This window comes from Scomber japonicus, chromosome 19, assembly GCF_027409825.1.
Source record: "Scomber japonicus isolate fScoJap1 chromosome 19, fScoJap1.pri, whole genome shotgun sequence".
Lineage (NCBI taxonomy): Eukaryota > Metazoa > Chordata > Actinopteri > Scombriformes > Scombridae > Scomber > Scomber japonicus.
The window spans coordinates 5,453,750-5,476,740 of NC_070596.1; the positions used below are offsets into that span (position 1 = coordinate 5,453,750).

The following is a 22,991-nucleotide window of genomic DNA, read 5'->3' on the forward strand; positions in this document are numbered from 1 at the left end:
GATTATCTTGTGATTATCAGTTATTTAAAGAGAAAATACTCAAATTAAAGTTCATGTAACATTCAGTGATATTCCAAAAACTTTTCAGAAATCCAACATCTCATCATTCCTGCCAGTCTGGTCACAGCATTTCATTCGATATCTGCTGTCAAAATAAAATAAAAATCATGCAGAGTTTGTTGATGACTGTCTCAAAGCCCCACTGGCTCAACTTAAAATAGTTCTACGGACACACTTTAATGTGAAAGCAACAGGAAAGGCACATACCGTTGTGAGGAAATGTGAATAGATGTATTGAGAATGACGATTCAAGGATTTTGCCAAAGCAGCTGTGGAAAACACAAATTCCCACTACTGAGAATCAAACACCTGATCTCTGCGGTGGTGGAAACACACTTTACTGCTACACCAAACATGCACAATAGTGACACTGAAGTTAGACACTACAGTAAAAATGTAAAAACACTGAATCTTTATATAGATTCAAAAGCTGAAATAAGTGACATCAAACATAAAGCAAGTTTGAAGAGGAGTGTGTGTAGAAACTATAGGAATAGTGTAACTGAGAGTAAAATAGATTTCTGATGGTGTTATTGATGATTTGTAATGATCCCTAACTGGAGGTCAAAGTTCATTCAACCCTACATCCCCTGCTGATATTTATAGTCCACTGCTTGTATGCATATCGATGCATGTAACAAAAACATGATTGATTTGAGCTCTCGCCAATGTTTGTTTGCCTATTTTGATCACCAGCTGAGGGTTCAAGGTTCACTGCCCTATCACATACGACTACACACACTCACGCTAACAACACGCTAACTACACACCTGACCTGCATGTTTGATTGTGAGTCTCTGTACAAACACAGAAGGTTACACTAGTGCTACTGTCCATCACCTACAATCTATGTTGCTTGAGCCTGACCAATATATCAGTCAGCCGATATTGACCTATCACAGATATATTGGTATCGGTGAATATGTTGTCGATATGTGCCGATTTTTTTTTTTAAGTTATAAAGGCAGCTTTTAAAAAAAATATTTGATCCTTTTTTTAAATTCAAGTTTAATATGCATATTTTGTGTTTTTTATTTATAGCTAATTATAATTATTAAATTCCCGGTGGTGTTACTGTTTCAGTGCACTGATTCTCTTTCATAAAATAAAGCTTATTGTTAAACTGTAATAACTTCCAGCTGCCATTACATATGTGTTTGATAACCAAATATGAAAGATCATTGCAAAAAAATGTGGACTGTATAAGTTTACAGACTACTGCTATGCAATTATACTTATGCAAATGTGCAATATATATATATATATATATATATATATATATATATATATATATATATATATATATATATATATATATATATATATATATTATTTATTTATTTGTATATATCTTTTTATATATACATCATTTTTGTTTTGTTTTAATTTCCCCTGTTTTATTGTTTTTAATATCAGTCCATTTTAATATTCTGCACTATTCTGAGCCATTGCTACAAAATTTGTATAAAAGTATATCATCTGAATGACAAATAAAATCATTCTTATCTTATCATATCTTATTATCTACATAAAACATTATCGGCCAATATATATCAATATTGGTATCAGCATTTTCCCCCTAAAATCCAGTATTGGTCGTGCCCTAATTATAAGAGTCATACCAAGAGATGCTAACACGGTTAGCCTCCAGCTATATTTTTCATTGCCCTATATAACAACTGTGTGTGTGTAGATATATAAACCAATAAGGAAGGGGGGTTTGCCATTTAAGGCGGGCTGATGATGAAATGCCAGGAGATACAGATGATGAGATTAGCCGCGTGTGCCTGGAGACTGGAAGACCTTTAGAGCAACCGCAGGATTATAAATACTTAAAGTAAATGATCTGTATTATATCTTTATTTATATTATGACTGTTTAGCATTTACATTTCAAGTGAAAATACAATGAACTGTATTGATCCTTGAGTGGACTCAGACTGTAGAAGAAAAAAAAAGCCTTCTTCATGTTAATGTAGAGTCTTCCTGTTATGACCGTTGACAGATTTACAACCTCACAGTCGCAGTCCAGAATATTCTATATGTACATCACTGAGATTTCATAAATAAATGATCAGTTAATGCACGATCCCTCCATTTAAAAGGAAAATTAAAGAGCCACTGGAATAACTGAGAGATACCGGCAGTGGCTGTAGATCATCTTGTTTTCTCTAGTTATGGGAATAGATGTGTGACAGAATCCTTAAAGTGGATGATACTTTGTTAATATTTCCAAATATTTTAGAAAAAGCAGATTGCAGTTCAGATTTTCCCTCTGACTTTTTATCTTTGTGAAGCACTTGTGAAGAAATCTGCTAAAAGCTCTGGTCCTCAGGCTACAGTGGGTGAGACAGGCAGTGAAAGACAGACAGACACCTGGGAGGAAGAAGGGCGGGGGAGGGGGGGGGTGGGTTGTTATTGAGGGGGGGGTAGGGGATATTTTCTGGAGTCTTAATGGTCAGTGCATCCCCACAGAGACTGGCTCAAATGTCAGGTCAGCTATGAACTGACCTCCATCCTGCTCACTCTCTTTATCCTCCGAGAGTGTGTGTATGTGTGTGTGAGTGTGTGTAGCACGAAAGTTGATTCATTTTTTTTTTTTACCTTAAACCTCATTTTAAAAAATTGGTTTGACAAAAAAAGAAAAAAAAAAGAAAGAAATATTTGTATTCATAAGCATACGTTTGAAATTTCAGATATATGTTCTTGTTCACTTCTGCAGATATTTCAAGAGATAGAAATTACATAATAAGAGCCGATTAAAGGTGCAGTGTGTAGAATTTAGTGGCATGCAAATGGTATATAATATTCATAAGTATGTTTTAATGAAGTGTATATCCCATAAAAGTGAGAATCATTGCGATTTCGTTAGCTTAGCATAGCCCTTTATATCTACATAGGGAGCGGGTCCTCTTCTACGTTGCATATCTGTGTTTTCTACAGTAGACAGACCAAACACTGACTGAAACACAAGATGACATCAGGCTCCTGTCATTCCTCAGATAACCCCTGCAACTCTACTCCGTTCTGACTCTCAATGTTTCTACCGTTTGCAGGTAAGGCGCTGACCTTCCTGCTGCTGCAGCCCCCCAGCCCCAAGCTGCCCCCCCACAGCACAATCCGCCGCACCGCCATCGATCTGATCGGCCGAGGCTTCACCGTCTGGGAGCCGTACATGGACGTGTCGGCGGTGCTCATGGGACTGCTGGAGCTCTGCGCCGATGCCGAGAAGCAGCTGGCCAAGTGAGTCCACGACACACACACACACACACAACTCAAACACTGATGTTACTTTCATACTGTAGATAGATTAGAGAGACTTTAGAGAAACACTGTAAACAGCTGTGAAAGGTAAATGTTAAAATGTCTTATCTTTTTAATGGTCATTGAGAGACCTGAAATACTTGACTTGGACTTGACCTAAAGCAACTGACACACACACACACACACACACACACACACAAAGACACAGCTTACATAGATAGAGGTAATAGTGACACAGAAAGACATAAATACACTCTGGTTCAGGTCAGTCCTGCGCTTGGTTGATCGGTTGTTTGTGTTTGTGTCTGTGTGACTGTTCAGTCTTCCCTCTTAGATTCCAGAGTACAGACAACAGCCTGCTTGTAAATACAAATATATGCACACACACATACACACACATACATACATAGAAACACTCAGGCACTATAGAGCCGACACACTGAGTTATGGAAGCCAGGCTATAATCTGATTGCAGGACATTATGATGATGTAATGATGTCTGCGTTGCTCTGACATGTGAGTCCTTTGTCTGTGTGCATGTGTGTGTTTGTCTGTATTTATTTATTTTTTTTTTTGCCCCACAAGCAGCGAAGCATAAAATTGTCCATATACATTGTCATCAGAATTCCAGCTCTGAGACACAATATGAAGATATAAGTTTATATACGGATGGAGAATCTGCTCATAGCCACAGCCACAGACTACCTATCACTCACTGCACTGGTTAGTGAAAATAAAGTATTGTCTACATGTGATGTGACTGCTCCCTAGCAATATTTCTTCCTCAGATTGTTGCATTTGAAGGATTTTTAAAGGCACAAATTTGCAGATTTTTCCTTGTTTGTCCTGTTGTCCTGAGCCTTTGGGAAACACTGGCCTCGTGATTTGTCCTTGTATGAATTGAAGATATTAGGGGTTAAGGATACGCCTCTCTCTGGCTGCTAAGACTAAAAAATGCTGTTCATATTCTGACTCATAATTAGTCTCTATACCAATTCACATTCATAAACTGCATTTATTTCTATTTTAACTGTGGGTCACATTAGGAAAAGTTGAGCTAAAATAAACAAAAAAGGGGTTGAATTGAGTCAGCTGACACATTTTACAATCCTCTATAGTGTGCAGTGAATGAGAGGATTTCACAGTTCAGGTCGGTTTATACTATGAAATCATTTGACATCAGTGTCACTTTCTGAGGCGATCCAGACAGTGATCGACCACACGCGTCGACAGCAACAGAGTCACAGCTTCACTTCCTGCACAGTCAAACCGCCACAACCTCTCCAACCAGCAGAAGAGAGGTCAAAGGTTGCGGCTGACTCCTGACAATCATAGTGAGAGGTTGTGGTGAAGTTAAAACAGCTTTTATACAAGTAAAGGTCAGAGATCACAAAAGAGAAAGTCATTCAGAGGCATCTTTGTGTGTGTGTGTGTGTGTGTGTGTGTGTGTGTGTGTGTGTGTGTGTGTGTGTGTGTGTGTGTGTGTGTGTGTGTGTGTCTTCCTCCCTGTTGAAATCTAACTGGCCTACATGAGTTGATCCTATTAAGGTTGAAACTCGAGCAGGGCCAGTCTGGTTAAATGAGTATAGATATGTCTGCTGCCACTGTGTGTGTGTGTGTGCGTTTGTGGAAGAGTGAATTCAACACAATTCAATTTTAGCCCAATGAATTTTTAGTAGGATCGAAAGTGAAGAGAGCAATAAAACAAGACGTAACATTAAACAGATCTCAGAAATAAAATATTCTAACTCCGAACATTAAACATACGAAAGAGTCTGGAAAATTACATAAGATAGCAGAAGGCTAAAGGTCAGTGGAGATAAGTCAGATGATTTAAGGTACAGTATGTCTACATTGACTGTTTGTGGTGAATAAACAGTCCAGTGGAGAAGAAAGAAGAGAAAGAAAGAAAGAAGAAAATCTACAACAGTACGCTGTAAATTGAATCCAATTCAGCCATCTAGAGACAACAGTGTCTTACATTATGAATTTTTGTGGCATCATATTGTTTCAATGTAAACTCCAGAATGTACTAAAATCATTAAACAGATTAATGGGTCTGATTTTGACCTCTGGCAATACATTTAGATCAGATTCTACAATTCACATCAGCAGCAGTATTATTATTAATAGTATTATGGAAGCAGTAGAGGTAGTAGTACTGCTGGCTTTAATGTTTGTTGTCTAAAGAATATATATGATCATGTCAGTATGTTACAATTACACGCACACACACACACACACACACACACACTCTGTATTCCTTCACTGGTCAATTTCTACTGTAGAAAGAGAAGGAAAGAGGCAAAATCTGAAGAGCTGAATGCATGACTGGTTACAAGAGAGTGCACACACACACACACACACACACACACACACACACACACAGTGGGTGCATTTCCATGCAGCTGACTTGCAGCGAGGCTCTTTGTCCCTGATGCACCCAACCAGTCGTCAATACACTCCTCTGTGTGTGTGTGTGTGTGTGTGTGTGTGTGTGTGTGTGTGTGTGTGTGTGATAATCCTTTTTCAATAGGCAGAGATTTGAGGTTTGAGCTCCCGGTGTAGAAGACTCACACACACTTTTATACTTTTAGACACACAAGATGGAACAAAAAGACAAATCACCTTCACCCCGGCTCTGCTCTGTGTGTATTTTTATATGCAATTATATATATATGTGTGTATGTATATATATATATATATATATATATATATATATGTGTGTGATATATATATGTATATATATATATATATATATATATATATATATATATATGTGTGTGATATATATATGTATATATATATATATATATATATATATATATGTGTGATATATATATATGTGTGTGTGTGTGTGTGTGTAGGCTACTTCCAGGGACACATTTCAGTGTGTCCCAGTGTGACCAGTTAATTGGGGATGGCTCATCCAACTGGGGACAAAAGCTGTGTCACCAATTGAGAAGAAAGGAAATGAATGCAAGTCTATGTAATGTTCCCAAAACTGACCTAGGACAACTTGGGTGTGTGTGGGTTCAAAGCACTCTTTCTTAGAGACAAAAGCCTCTTTTAGACATCTTTAAAGGTAAATGTGTTGGCAGTTGTACCTGCTGATCTCATGGCTGACTAAACACCTGACTCACTTCTACATAAAGGTCATGATAGCAACCTGACTCTGTTTCTGTATCACTTCCAACTCTGAGCTGAATGCCATTGCATTAATATAAAGACTAGAGCAGCTTAAAAACACAGAGAGAGAGAGATCAAACATCTTAAGATCACTGTTAAATTACTTACTTCATTGTCATCTCACAAAAGTACAACCACATGTAAAACTAGTTTAATAAACCATAAATCCCTGTAAATAACACAATTCTCTCAAAAAGAGAAAGCAGCTTGTAAAGATATTCAAATTTAAATGTGGATAAAACCTGTTGGTTGTCTTCTGTTGTTCCCACACAAATAAAATAAGCTAGCTACCACATGTAAGTAATAGAACTGTAGAATTGCTGAAACTTTAAAACTCCATCAGTAAATCTATATCATAGTATAACATCATCAAACGTCCTTTTGTTGACTCTCATCGGATCAGTGTGTGATGTGTTTGTACTCACTGCTGCTGCTGCAGCAGAGATAAATGCATCTTTAAATGTGTGTGTGAGAGAGGGCTGGAGAAAACAGTATTTATTTGTCATGCAGGGATAAATACATCTCTTTACACTGTTTCTGTCCATATAGGCTTTTGAAGAAATTGCATCTGTCCTGCAGAGGTAACTGAATGTTTCGGGTGTGTGTGTGTGTGTGTGTGTGTGTGTGTGTGTGTGTGTGTGTGTGTGTGTGTGTGTGTGTGTGTGTGTGTGTGTGTGTGTGTGTGTGTGTGTCGTGCAGAGATAAGAACATGTTGTTGTCATCATAGATGTTTACTCATGAGCACCATTAGATGATTTATCACACACACAAACAATGATTAGAAAACTACAAGTCAATTCTCAGTAAAAAAAAACTAGTGTTGATCTGTTTTGATCTGTGTGTGTGTGTGTGTGTGTGTGTGTGTGTGTGTGTGTGTGTCTGTGTGTCTGTGTGTGTATGTGTCTGTTTATTTTACTCTGTTGCATTCAGACCTGTTGGAAAGGGAGTTTATGGTGTGAGAAAAAATGTAATTTAATAATGAGAGAAAATAAAGATAGAAGCTGAAATGAACATGGGTCAATTGAAAATATGCAGATGTGTATGAGCTGGTAATCAGCCAGTAAAGCATGTATTTAATGAATCAGTTAATTAGCTGCTGTGTTATTAAGTCTGCCAGTAAAGCTTCCATGAGATCTATTCGGTTTTTTCCAGTAGATTCACATATACAGTACTGCATTTATATATGATCACTTTTAATGAGCTTTTCACATAAAACTAAACTAAATATAGATCAACGTGCACATGAGTACAGTCAGATACCATGTACCCCCTAATGCAGGGGTATTCAATTAAAATTCACTGAGGAACAGTTTTTGAAAATGTCTTCATGTGAAAGTCCAGAACATCATAATGTCCGTGTTATTTTTCAGTACCTTGAAGTAGCATTGTACTTCCATCAGCATCTGTGTCTAGTGGCTAGATTGTACACTGTTAAATTAAATCAGTAGAATTCATTTATTAATATTTACACTGAACATGTGGGATTCAAATAAATAATACAATAAGTAAAATAAGAATATAAATACATTTTCTTTTCTTATATCAAATAAAGATGGCATTTCAAAATAAAGTGCATTACAGAAAGCTTTTGATTGTGCTTTTAGATTGTGCTTTTTAGTTATTTCATAACTAATAACTTTATAACAAAATATCTCAACACATATGAACTCTTTTCTCCGTGTGTGTCTCACTGACAGTCCAGTCTCTCCTCTTAGTGTCACATGAGAAGATTGTCTGTGCGCAGTGCTCTGTGAGTTTCTGAGGGCCGCTCCACACTGTCAGTCAAGTAAACCATCCATTTGCTCAACCAGTAAATCTATGCAAAAATCCATTAACCAATCAACCAGTAAGTCAGTCAGTGAGAGTACCAGTCAGACAGGTAACCAGCCAGTAAGTCAGTCATTGAGTTAGTCTGTAAGGCCCACATGCTTCACACACAGGGCTTCAGAAACACTCGCATTACAGCTGGTTAGCGTGTCCCAAAATGTGGAACACCATGATTGGTGGCTGCACCTACCAGGCACACTTCCTCATCAATGATCTCGTTCAATCCGGTTCAATCGCTTCCTCTTCCTCCTCTTCCTCCTCTTTCCAAAACACACCGATCTTCAGATATTCTTCAGCATGTTTACAGAAGCAGTTCAGTAGCATTAACCCTCTTGTGTGTGTTTGCTGTAGATTAGTCCACAGTGCCCACTACAGTTGTTGGAAAGAAATGGCAACTTGTGTGAGTATATACCACAGAGTGGATGGCGTGTATGCAGGAGAGAGGTAGAAGTCAACTCCCCAAAATCAGTCACTTAGTAAATCAGTTTGTAAAGCAGACAACTAGTAAAGCATCCAGTAAACCAATCAGCATCGCATTCAGAAAACCTACCATCCAACCAGTTAGTCTATAAGTGACTCAGTCATTATGTTAATTTGTAAGCCAATCAGGACATCAGCTACCTCCTAAAGCAATCAGTAACCCGATCAGTCACTCAGTAAACCAGTCAGTCAAACAAACTACCTGTAAAGTAGTACTGTAAGTCTAACCAGTCACTGAGTCTGCTAGTAAAATACACAGTTCAGTGTAGTCTGACACTCACTGAGGAAACCATTTCAGTGAGTCTGGTCCTGAACCAGTCAGTCAGTCAGTCAGTCAGTCAGTCAGTCAGTCAGTCATATACACACAGTCTGGGTTTGTGGCAGCAGCAGCAGCAACTCTCATCATGTGACTGAGGTTATTCACTCCTCCCTCACACACAAAAATCAATACCTCAAGTCCTCGCTGCGTGTGCCTGTGTGTGTGTGTGTGTGTGAGACATCGTATTGACTGGATAATGTCGGTGTGATATTGGCTGTGAATGCAGTCATGTTGCCAGGTTCACACACACACACACACACACTGAACGCTGCATGTGCGTGTGTGTGAGTTGTCAGCTGAAGTGTAAGTTTCAGTCTGGACTCAGTTTAGTTAGTTCTAGTTTAAGTTAAACTAATTATTATGTGTAAAATTTGAGTTGCTATCCATCAGTCCACTGAAAATGCATGATGACACTTTTGATGATTGGTTATTTATGAAGTGATTAAGTGTAAAAAAAAAAAACTAAAAAAAAACACCATTATGGATATAGCTTCTTTTTGTGTGACAGTCTTGTGAGAATTTCGTTTTTCACTTTAACCCTTATATACATACTGTCAGGGTCAAATTTGACTCATTCTGACAGTTAAGAAATTAAAAACAATCTAAATTACATTCTCAAAGCCTGACATCGTATGACTTTTCCTACAGTGGCCCAGTATGTCCAAAAACATTTTAAAATGATGTGCATCTGGTTTACATTTTTACACATAAACCTACCATTCAAATGTTGTTGCATCCTTCACTTTCAGTAAACAGAAATATCTTTGGCTGTTATATTCTCATTTTATAGAACATATCATATATAATATAGTGTAATTGTGATTTTTTTTTTTTACTATAAAAGCTTCAAAATCTAAAGAAAACATAAATGCAAAATACATCTGTGGTTCAAAATGTGGTATAGACACTAATTATAAAGGAATATGAACAGTATGTAAGGGTTAAACTTCACATTGCAGACTGTGTGTGTGTGTGTGTGTGTGTATAACGATAACCCAGATTATTTCATTACATGTTCTAAACGTGGGTTATTAACCTCGGCGGTTCTCGGCACAATTAGCTCCTCCGCACTCCTGCTGCCTTATATCAACATCATGACTGTTTCCAATTACAGCCACCTCTCCAAATGAAATTAAACATTTCAATATCGCTGATATATTGCCAATATATTACCGGTATTAATTACAAGATCTGTAGCTGTGATCTGTAATCAGAGGAGATGAATCGCGCTGCTCGGCCGTCCGTCCACCCATCACTCCCTCCCTCTCTCTCCAGAGTCATTTGTTAACAAGGTGGCCTCCCTCGCCCACCCTCTCTCTCTCTCTCTCTCTCTTTCTCTCTCTGTCACACACATACACACACAGAGGGGTGTGTGGCCAGCTGTTAGGGTGTGTGTGCATGTGTCTTATTCCTGTTGCATTGTGGGAGTCCATTATGCCTTCGTCTGGTGAATGGCTCCCATTGACTCGGCCTTGACATTATAAGCTGCCCGCTAATCTCTTCACTCCATATATTAGTAAGGCTTGAGCTCTCTCGCTCGCTCGCTCGCTCTCTCTCTCTCTCTCTGCCACTTTTCTCCCCTTTAATCCGGGTTTCTTCCTCTCTCTAAAAATTGTCTGTTTGATCTCTTTTTTTCATCCGCTCTTGATTTATTTTTATTTTTTAAAATTGTCTTTAAAGGAGAAGTCCGTAGAGTTTGTGTGTTTTTCTCATTGGCAACAAATGACATGACCAAAAAACTATTAAAAACACATCAATGAGGCACACTGTTGCACAATGTTCTTTCATCACCATGAACACACACACTGTAGTTAATTTTAGTCTATCACACACACACACCATCCTGCTGCCCGAATTACTCACTAGAGCATCTATAATGTGTATTAATCAGCTGAAAATAGTCCCCAACAAAATGCACTGTTTTCCAGAGGTGTTACTCCTCCTGCATCTCATCTTTTATTTAAACTTGTGACTTTAACCTGATGATTTGGGATAAGTTGATGTTAAAAAAAAAAACAAAAGTGCAAAAAAAGCATGAGGGCAAGATGTGTTTGAACAGAGTGGACAGACAACAGATGACACCTTAGTTTAGCGATAATGATGATGATGATGATGATGATGATGATGATGATGATGATGATGATGATGATGATGATAACCAGATGTAAAGCAAAAAAGTGGATGGCAACATGCAAAACTTAAAATGATAAGTTATTGTAATTGTGTCATGGAATAAAACACGACCTTATATTCATTTAAAGCATTCATTTTTTTCTGTAAATGTGTTGTTTCTCTTTAAACATTTTAAATGGTATTTTATTTAATGAAGGTTGCACAATTACTTTTTTTAGGGCTCTAAACTCACTTACTTTCTACTCCCTCCCTCCCTCTTTCTACATTTGCTTATGAAAGTGGAATGATCCATTTATTAAATGTTTTTAAAGATATATGTTTTCAAGAACCAATAAAACCAATTTTTTGGGGACTGTATATGTTTTGATACCTACACTCTGCAACGTTAGACCCATCAACAAATATGGGCACAACACCAGTATAAGTAAGACATGGAATATACAAAGGCAAAATAATACAAATAGTGCACAAAAAAATCTACACAGCGGCATCAGTCTGTTAAGGTTTATACAAGGCTTATTTTAAGCTATTATTTAATATCCCAACTGATAAAGCAACAATTTTGTGCTTTCGATGTTGATTTGTCTCTAATTCAAACATGTTTTAAAGAATATATAATCTGTTTGGGTATGTATTTTAGATTTTTTTTTGTTTTAAATAACAGTCTCTGTACCACTCTGTTTCTCTCTCTCTCTCTCTCTCTCTCTCTCTCTCTCTCTCTCTCTCTCTCTCTCTCTCTCTCTCTCTCTCTCTCTCTCTCTCTCTCTCTCTCTCTCTCTCTCTCTCTCTCTCTCTCTCTCTCTCTCTCTCTCTCTCTCTCTCTCTCTCTCCAGTATTACCATGGGTTTGCCACTCAACCCTCCAGCAGATTCGGCTCGCTCAGCCCGCCACGCCCTCTCTCTTATTGCCACCGCGCGGCCGCCTGCTTTCATCACCACCATAGCTAGAGAGGTGAGACAGAATTTATTTACAGTAGATGGTCTGACAGGAAGGTCTGGATATCAAACGTCAGTACTTTTTTCTGTTATTGACAGAAAGTTTTGAGAATGATATATGTATGTATGAAATATGTTTACATTCCTCAAGGTAAGGTATCAAAAAACATATCACTTTTGTATCAATACTCAGCAGTAATAGTACTAGTAACTTACTCATTTAATAGTATTTCTCTCTTTGTGTAATATCATTGGAAGATATATAATCTTCCTCCAATTATAACAAGTATATATTTTGTCTTCCAGGTTCATCGGTTCAACGCGGCCCAGGCCAACTCTCAGTCACAGCAGAACGTTCACACCACCACTCTGGCCAGAGCCAAGACTGAGATCCTGCGAGTGATCGACATCCTGATAGAGAAGATGCCCGGAGACGTTGTGGATCTGCTCGTTGAGGTAAAGAACATTACATATCATGTTTTATATTGCATCAACATTCATTTCTAAAACACAGCCAGACAATCATCACCTCCTCATCCTCTTTTTCTTCTTGTTGTTCAGGTGATGGATATCATCATGTACTGTATTGAAGGTTCTCTGGTGAAGAAGAAAGGATTGCAGGAGTGTTTCCCTGCTATTTGCAAGTAAGTATGTGTGTGTGTGTGTGTGTGTGTGTGTGTACGGGTGCGTTAATAAGCCTCGACACATTTCCCTAAAAGGCGAGTGGGTGGTGGGGGGGGGTGGCTGAATTTGGGAGGAGTTAAAGCAAATTGACCCCTGGGAGTCTATGCTGATGTCAAAGGTCAGGGGTCAACTCACAGGTGACAGATAGCAACCTCGGGGCATGTGGCTGAACCAACTCAATCTGTGTGCGGTTGTTGGTGTGTGAATATATATGATGTGTGTCCCCTCTTGGTCTTAATTTGTGTGTATGTGGGGGGGGGGGGGGGGGGGGTGTACAACACAGGTATATGATGTGTAATATTAAGACCAGGGGTGTCAAACTCATTTTCATTCAAGGGCCACATACAGCCCAATTTGATCTCATGTGGGCCGGACCATTAAAAAGATGGAAGGAGTGATGGAAGGAAAGTAGGAAAAAAGAAAGAAAGGGAGGAAGGACAGATTGTAGGAAGGAAGAAAGGGAGGAAGGCAGGAAAACAAGACAGGAAGGAAAGATGGAAGGAAGGAAAGAAGGAAGGAAGCAAAGGAGGAAGGAAGGAAGGACAGATGGAAGGAAAGAAAACAGACAGGAAGGAAAGTGGGCCGGATTGGATACCTCAGCGGGCCGGTTCTGGCCCACGGGCCGCATGTTTGACACCCCTGATTTAGACCATTTAATGATGAATGTTTTTTATTCCAATCCCATTAGCAATACCATCACTTACCTCAAGCAAAGAACTGAGTTGTTAATGGGTGAAAGGATGCAGGGAAGTCATGTCATTGGTGCTCCAAGCCAAGTTTTGATGATTTGAATAAAACCAGACATTTGAACTCAATTACAAGCTTATACCTTTGCCCAAGCCAGAGGTACAAGAGAAGTTCTTGCCCTTACATTTAAACACCATGGCTTCTTCACTAGCTGAGACTCAGGAGACATTCTCGTAGTTTGTATGAATAATTCAGTACTCCATACCAGTGGTCTTGGTATGTTTCATTGGAGAGATGTTGGATGTTGGAATGAAACATACCATTTGAAATTCATTAACATGAAAATAGAAGTGGCAGGCAGGTGTTCAGCTATCCACGAATGTAGATATCAAGTGATGAGTCTCATCTGATGCCTAATCGTAGAGGTATGTCCCAACAAGATCTACAGTAGTTAGTGTCTTCTTCTGACCATTGTGTATTTATAGCTGTTCTAAATGGCCACAATGGACAGTGGGGAGAAAATCTCAAACTATGCTTGCTTTCCCACCTTCCATACACCTGTCCTATAGTTGCAAGAAGTGGCAGTGGATGTCAGAATGTCAGTTTAGGAAAGTTACAACCATTGCCGGAACGCAGATCTCCCCAATCCCAACACTGGAAAGGTTAAAAGGGGAAGGGGTTTCAGGCACTGTTACACCATCTAATTGTGCCACGGGGGACTAAAAGAAAGGCAGTGCCTGGGGAATGTTATACTCTGGTAAAATTCTGGTCTGGTCATGGTATCTAGTTTGGCGCCCCTTGCAACTTCTTGGTTTTCTTTATTTTCTCTCTTTTTTCATTGGTGTGTCCACAGACTTATTTTTTGAGGATAAGTTTCTGCTTCCCAATGGGGAATTTTGCAAAGCATTCACAATCTGTGTTTCTTTTGCTTGTAAGATTGAACAGTAAGTTTGTGTATGTACATGTATATCTCTTCGCTTACAGATCCAGTACAATAAGGTTGTTTCCTGTTGTTTTTTTCCCTATAAGTAAAGGTGTCACCCTGGTATTGTTAACTCCTCTGTCTCTTCAATTTTTCCGTCTTAGTGAAATTGTTACATAATGCCTGATTGAATGTTGAATGTGTTTGTGTGTGTTGTGTTTTTGTTCAGGTTCTACATGGTTGGTTACTGCGACCGCAGTCATCGCATCGCCGTCGGAGCTCGCCAAGGTTCAGTGGCCCTCTACGATGTTCGTACAGGAAAATGTCAGGTACGTTCAAGACGCAAAGAGAAACCTCAGCAAAGTCAAGATTTAAGGCATTCACACACCTTTTCTTGCAATGAACTTACACATCTATATTTTTTTCCAACTTCTGTTTTCGTCCTTTGTATTTTTCACAAAGAATGTGAATATTATGCAAGAAACAAGCTATTTTTTCGGGAACAAGGCCAATTTTTCTGAATTTTCTTACATGGACTAAAGGCATCAACTGCTCTCCAGACATGAGATGCAAGTATCGCGCTGTATGTTGAACTTATTTATCGTATTTACATTGAGCGTTCTCTCAGTTCAATCCACACTGACTCTGACCTGAGTTCAACGTCTCCGTCCACAGAAGCAGCCATTTGAAATTCACACATTTGTATCTCTGCTGGTATGAATAGTTTTGACCCTAATATTCGCAGGGGTATTCATATTTTCCTGTCGTTTATTTGTCATGTCCCTAGTGGCCTGCATTGTGCCTGCATCATTAGACTCATGTGTCTAACTTTCCTTTAATCTGTTCATTTGCTCCTCTCCTATCTCTAAATCTTTCTATCCACCCATGAAAAGGAGTGATTACCTTCTAGGAGAAAGGAAGAGATGAGAGGAAACAAGGGAGATCTGGTGTAAACAAGGGGAAAGGAGAGTGAGGGAGGGTGAAGAGGAGTTTTGTTGCCTCGGTCACTGATTAACGACGAAACAACGACTCTCTCTTAATCACGGTTTTGTCTTTGCGTGTGCGATCGTACAGTATGTGTGTTTGCGTGTGCTACCAGCCTGTGTGTTTGTTTACGTTTGTGTGTGCATGTGTATTTCCGCGTGCGAGGGTGCACGTTGGTAATTTGCTGCGTATTGATCTGCAGTCACCTGAGCAGTCTAGTCTAGTGGAGGGGGCCATTTATATCTGATAACAGCACTGGCCCCTGTTCACCCAACATCTAGTTTGATTGTGTATGTGTGTGTGTAGGTGTTTATGTTTGTGTGCATGGTGCAACGACAGGAGGATTTTCCTTTGTGTGTTATTTGCAGTGATTAACATTTAATAGATAATGGCTTTGCGGGAATGTTGTGCGTTTGTGTGTGTTGGAACCATATGAAGTGTTTAATAGCAGTGTCATTAACATGTTTGTATCTTTCAGGTTTTATCTGATCTTTTGTATTGATCCTGATACTTATTGGGACTTTAGCTGAGGTTTTGGCTGCCACAAATTGTCGACTAAGCATCCGATTATCTCCATCATCAGACAGCAAGCCACTATTTTTTTATCTTTCCTACTCTGAAGGACTATTAAGACTGTTCATTAAAGCCTCTAACAGCTGTTGTAAAATTTTGATAGTGAAGCAGCCACTTGTAGCTTTAATCAACAACATTAGGAACCGTTTTTTTTCAAGGAGGTGTTTAATGTTTACGGGGAATTTTACACACACAAAGTCTGTTTCCAGGTGACAATGTTCATTTGAGGAGTGCTCCTAAAAAAAACGAAAGCAGACTGAGGTGATAAGACATACTGCCAGTGGCGTGTTTAGATATGGGCGATATGGGCATCTTGACAAGAACATGAATAGGATGAAACAGACGACAGATGAAAAGAGAGAGAGAGAGAAGAAGAAAAGTAAGGAGGGATGGCCTTACAGAGGGAAGATGGGTTAAATAAGGCAAAGTGGTAGATGGTAGAGGAGGGGAAGAAGGGCGCAGGAAGGAAGAAGAAAGAGTATGAGGATAAGAGGGAGATGAGGGAAGACGCAGAGTTTCTGTTAAGACGCAGAGTTTCTGTTTATAATTCATTTGTGTGTGAGTGTGTGTGCTTGTGTGTGTGTCCAACCGTAGCTAGCTAGTCCCTGCATGACCATCTGCCACAGCTTTGATCAGCCTCCGTGAACAGGCCTTTGTCAGCTGCATTACTCAGTGTGTGTGTGTGTGTGTGTGTGTGTGTGTGTGTGTGTTTGTGTGTGTTTGTGTGTGTGTGTGTGTGTGTGTGTGTGTGTGTGTGTGTGTGTGTGTGTCCAGCTGCTTGCTCCGCTTCTTTAACAGACTCTACTGAGTCTACTAATTGAACACAAAGAAACTATCTGACTGATCTTTCTCTCTGCATCTGTTTCTTTCTGTAACTAGTGGAACCAAAAGGAAACGTTGTGTTACTGAAGGTGTGCCTCAGGGTCAGCAGGGTTAGCCCCTCCCTCACTACATCCCATCGCTTTAGCTGGACTCATCACACAGGGGGTTCACTGCTGGTTTGCTGGATGAGTGTACATATAAGATTACTGAGCCTTTTTCATCATGCTTAATGTTATCTTTACTATCAACAAAGTGTGTGTAATTACATTTTTGAGCACTGTAATTCATAGGGTCATAACAAGCAGGTGATTGGGTATGTGACAGACTGACTACAAAATGAAGTTTTTCTAACAATCTAATCATCTTCATTAACATGTACAGTATAAAGCTTAGCATCAAAATTCACTCATGTAATAACATAAATTTAATACAGTAATTAATTTGTTCTCTTTCATAAAGTCAGTGTAAAGTGAATTCTTTGATTTATATAGATAGATAAATACTTTATTGATCCTTCACAGGAAATTGCTTGGTTTACAGCAGCTACAGCCACACGTAACATGACATAGAAACACATCTCTGACTATCCAATAAACAGATAAAAACATATTACTAAAAAACACCCAAAAGTACCGTACAGTACTGTCTTCTTCCGCTTATCCGGGGTCGGGTCGTGGCGGCAGCAGCCTAAGTAGAGAAGCCCAGATTTCCCTCTCCCCAGCCACTTCGTCTAGCTCTTCCCGGGGGATCCCGAGGCGTTCCCAGGCCAGTCGAGAGACATAGTCTCTCCAGCGTGTCCTGGGTCTTCCCCGGGGTCTCCTACTGGTGGGACGTGCCCTGAACACCTCACCGGGGAGGCATCCGGGAGGCATCCTGACTAGATGCCCAAGTCACCTCATCTGGCTCCTCTCGACGTAGAGGAGCAGCGGGTCTACTCCGAGCTCCTCCGGAGCTTCTCACCCTATCTCTAAGGGAGAGCCCAGCCACCCTACGGAGGAAGCTCATTTTGGCCGCTTGTCCAGAGGCACTGCCCCCGTTGTCCACGCAATGCTTTATAGTCTTGTCAACCATGACATCCCCACAACATCCAGGACCTTGAGGAACTCGGGGCAGATCTCATCCACCCCCGGGGCCCTGCCACTGAGGAGCTTTTTGACCACCTCGGCGACCTCCGCTCCAGAGATAGTGGAGCCCACCCCCAGTCCCCAGGCCCTACTTCCTTACCAGAAGGCGTGTCGGTGGGATTGAGGAGGTCTTCGAAGTATTCCTTCCACCGATCCACAACGTCCCGAGTCGAGGTCAGCAGTGCATCGTCCCCACCATACACAGTGTTGACGATGCACTGCTTCCCCCTCCTGAGACTCCGGATGGTGGTCCAGATTCTCTTCAAAGCCGTTCGGAAGTCGTTTTCCATGGCCTCACCGAACTCCTCCCATGGCCGGGTTTTTGCCTCAGTGACTGTTGCAGCTGCACTCCGCTTGGCCTGCCAGTACCTGCCTGCTGCCTCCAGAGTCCCACAGGCCAATAAGGTCCTATAGGACTCCTTCTTCAGCTTGACGGCATCCCTCACTGCCGGTGTCCACCAGCGGGTTCAGGAATTGCCGCCACGACAGGCACCGACCACCTTGCGGCCACAGCTCCGGTCAGCCGCCTCAACAATGGAGGCACGGAACATGGCCCAACCGGACTCAATGTCCCCCGCCTCCCCCAGTACATGGTCTAAGCTCTCCCGGAGGTGGGAGTTGAAACTCTCTCTGACAGGACGTTCCCAGCAGACCCTCACAATACGTTTGGGTTTGCTAGGTCTGACCGGCATCCTCCTCCACCATCGTAGCCAACTCACCACCAGGTGGTGATCAGTTGACAGCTCTGCCCCTCTCTTCACCCGAGTGTCCAAGACATGTGGCTGCAAGTCCGATGACACAACTACAAAGTCAATCATCGAACTGCGGCCTAGGGTGTCCTGGTGCCAAGTGCACATATGGACACCCTTATGCTTGAACATGGTGTTCGTTATGGACAACCTGTGACGAGCACAGAAGTCCAATAACCGAACACCACTCGGGTTCAGATCGGGGCGCCGTTCGCCCCAATCACACCCCTCCAGGTCTCACTGTCGCTGCCAACGTGGGTGTTGAAGTCCCCCAGCAGAACGAGGGAATCCCCAGAGGGAGTACTTTCGAGCACCCCCTCCAAGGAGTCCAAGAAGGGTGGATACTCTGAACTGCTGTTTGGACCATATGCACAGACAAAAGTCAGAATCCGTCCCCGTCCGTCCCCCCACCCGAAGGTGGAGGGAAGCTACCCTCTCGTCTACCGGGGTAAACCCCAACATACAGGCACCAAGCCGGGGGGCAATAAGTATTGCCACCCCTGTCCGGCGCCTCTCACCAGTGGCAACTCCAGAGTGGAAGAGAGTCCACTCTGGAGTCCAGGGGGGGGCCCCGGTGACCCGCGTCCGGGCGAGGGACACGAAAAAACCATTCATAAAATTCATCATAAGGGTTCTTTTGAGCTATCCTTTGTCTGGCCCCTCCCCCCGGACCTGTTTGCCATGGGAGACCCTACTAGGGGCATAAAAGCCCCCGACAACTGAGCTACTGGGGTCATTGGGACACACAAACCCCTCCACCACGATAAGGTAGTAGCTCAGGGAGGGGACACCCCCTGCCTGCTGCCTCCAAAAGTTGGACTAATAAAACAAATATATGTATATACAGTATATGTCATAATAAAATAGTCAGTGTGCACAAAGTGCTAGTGGAAGTGCACTGCAGTATCTAAAAAATATCTAAAAGATATCACTTATAATCTGAAAACATGCAATAACTATAAGAGAACTATGTAATACTGAATTGTGGAGATAAAGCATTAAAATGTTTTTCACCATTTCTGTGTTCCTGATTTGCTGAGCTTGCATATACAACTATGTAGTGATGTAGCAGCATAGCCTGCATAACCTTGGCCGCTCCCTCACTACATAAGAACAAGAGCGCCTTCTTGTCAATGGTTGTATTACTACATCCAACGTTACTGCTACTACAGCTAATAGTTTGCTAGCTAGCTATGCCTGCACCACAAATATACATCTTTACTAAATGTGTGTTGATCCAAGTGATAATTAAAGTCTGTTGTGTTCACTCAGACCTGAGCTACTTTTCCAGTCATCTATGTTGTCGATATTGTTGATTTCAACAGTGTTTTGTTGTTGGCGTTCCCAGGTAGCTGTAACCAGTTTTTGACATTCTCTAATGAAACCAACAGACTGCTTTACAACTGTAACATCATATATACACATATGTTAGCATTGTTAGCATTCTCTTATTGAAATGGCTTCACTTTGCTAGCCATAATCTAAACTTGACACACCACTAAGCTGTGAATGACTCAGCTTTCTGTGAAAAAAAGCCATTATTGGTTAATATTGGTTAGCATTCACAGGGGAGGCGGGGTTTAAGAGCTGTCAGTCTTACTCATGGGGGTCGGGAATAAAAATGTGACGAGCCCTCATCGTGAGATATATACACACACACACACACACACACACACAGTGCTGTCCCCCGGCGCCAGGTGTATTGAAGTACAGAGTGCTGTAAATGGTTTCAGTGTGCTTCACTGCTCTCTGATAGGCTGATTGATTTGGTAGGCAGTCCACCGTGACACATACACACACACACACACACACACACACACACACACACACACACACACACACACACACACACACACACACACACACAGACACACACACACACACAGCCTGATCATAATATATATGAAAGCATCAATATTTGATGCACATTAAACAGTTGTACTCTGCATCCTGTTTTTCTCTCTTGCTTTTCTCTCTAAAACAACAATTTTCCCGCCTTTTTTTTGTGTTTTTCTTTCACCAGGTTGTTTTCAGGTTCAGAAAGTCCTACAATATACAGATTACCTCATCACAATTTTCTAAAATAGTGTCAAAACAGTCGTATATAGTAATTAAAAATCAAAATGGCTTTGTGTGGAGCCAGCAGAGTATATAGAGAATTGAACAACTTAAAGACAAATCAATAAGAAATAAACAAACAAATCAATTTAATAAAGCTACCAAACCAGTTAATTAAATTGTTTTATAACCAACAAATAAATTCATTACATTCTGATAATAATTTCCTGATTTTAAAGTGACTCTGTTACTTGTTCCATTTAACTTCAGTGTCGTTTTCCATCTCACAGTTCATTTGTGTCCTACTTTAGTATTTATAGCTTCCATCACGTCCTGTGTGTGTGTGTGCATGTGTGTGCAGTCGGTCATAGGCTACTTTTTGGGACATATTTCAGACATAGAACCAATTAATTGGGGGCAAAAGCTGTGTCCCCAGTTAGGAAAAAGCTGTTATTTTGGGTTGAGGTAAGTCTCCAGGAAATGAATGTAATGTCCCCAAAAGTGACCACGATCTGATTTGTGTGTGCAGTCTGACTACTACTTTTTGAGTCGCATTTCTGACTTAATACCAGTTAATGGGGGGCGGCTTGTCTAATTAGGAAAAAGCAGTGGTTAAGGTTACAGTATGTTTCCAGTAAATGAACATAAGTCTATATAATGTCCCCAAAAATGACCATTGTCTGATGTGTGTGTGTGTGTGTATGTGTGCGCTCCAGGTTGCATAGCATTTAAAAGCATTACTAAGTGTTTTAAATATGAGTACCAGACACCTAGAAGCTGTTGACTTCCAAAAAAAAAAAAAAAGTCAAGTGTTGATGTTAGACATGTCAAGTGGTACTTGTAGATGAGCCTGCCAGCTGTAGCTCAGATGTTAGAGCAGCTCAGTCAGTCACAGTCACTCCATGTGTTGAAGTGTCCTTGAGCAAGACACCTAACCCCCCCCCCAAAAAAAAAAAGAAAAAAAAAAAAGAAATTGGTTGCTTTGGACAAATGCATGTGCCAAATGAACAAGTGAACGTAATGATTGCAGGTCTGTGAAAGAGCATTTGGAGCTGAAATATTCGTGGGTGTGAGCTGATGAATGTTTGCAGACACACTCCTTCCACTCTGTTACCTTTAACGGCAGCCGTGATGGGAAATGAGATTTGGGATCCGGCCAAAGAGGAAATAATGGAAAAGAGAGACTGATGGAGGTGAAGGATGGAAAGAAGGTTAAAGAGAGGAATGTAAGGGATTCATAAAGGAGGAGGGAGAGACGTAGAAGGCTCACAATAATTCAGCTTTTCTTTCAGCCAACACAGCTGGAATCTAATAGGATTTCCCCTTTAAAAGGAGGAGGGAGAGAACGAATTAAAAAGATGAGATTTTCATTTCATTGCGTTATGGTTTTTTTTCTTTCTTCTTCTTTTTAATCGCCACAGACGGGTTATTATTTCAGGCTGCGGACGCTCGAGGCACCGCGTCTTAATCTCATCTGGAGGTGAGAGTTTGTAATCGCAGGCAGAGGCAGGGTGAAGATTTCATGTGGGGAGAAGAGGGAGGGAGGGGGGGCATTTATTACGTTACACACCCAGCATCTGGCGGGACGGTTTATTGCGTTACACGTGGCACGGCGGCGCTTTATTTTGTCCCCTGAGTTCTGGAGGCGACTGGCAGCATCTGTTGGACCAGAAGCCGGCCTCTCATCTGATGGAATTATCTCATCCAAAGCAAACACTTACTGTCAAGACAAATGTGGGCGGCGCACGAGAAGTTTTTTTTTTTTTACTGAGACGCCTCGATAAAATTTCAACGAGGACCAAAATTTGTTTCATCTTATTTCGTTTTATTTATGACAGAACTTATTGAAGCGTGAGTTTGGATCTAAAAGGGAAAAAGTCAAGTTTTGCTCTTATGTTAGCTTCTATGGTTGTTTTAATAACTTACTTAAACATTGTTGCAGTCAGTTGTTCATCTGTGAAAATGTTCTGTTAAACATCAATAACACTTCATAAACTGATGTTTGGCCTTACAGAGCAGCACACTACAGGAACTGTCAATAATGTAGTGATAACGCCAACAACACGAAAACCTTGGAATATTATAACATTCAGACATATCTCACCCTCTGTGTGTGTCTGTGTGTGTGTGTGTGTGTGTTCATTCAGCTGAGGGGTTCAGCTTCTGTAAAAACTTTTCTTTA

General features: G+C 40.8%; 1 protein-coding gene across 2 annotated transcripts in view; it reads left to right on the forward strand.

Moving 5' to 3' along the window:
* LOC128380098 (WD repeat-containing protein 7) overlaps nt 1-22,991 on the forward strand; it is a 106,476-nt gene that overhangs the window by 80,223 nt on the left and 3,262 nt on the right. For both annotated transcript variants that reach the window (XM_053339792.1, XM_053339793.1), the window contains exons 24-28: nt 3,116-3,302; nt 12,105-12,222; nt 12,513-12,662; nt 12,768-12,850; nt 14,729-14,828. In XM_053339792.1, coding sequence (XP_053195767.1) covers nt 3,116-3,302; nt 12,105-12,222; nt 12,513-12,662; nt 12,768-12,850; nt 14,729-14,828 — 638 coding nt within the window. The remainder of the gene's footprint in view (nt 1-3,115; nt 3,303-12,104; nt 12,223-12,512; nt 12,663-12,767; nt 12,851-14,728; nt 14,829-22,991) is intronic.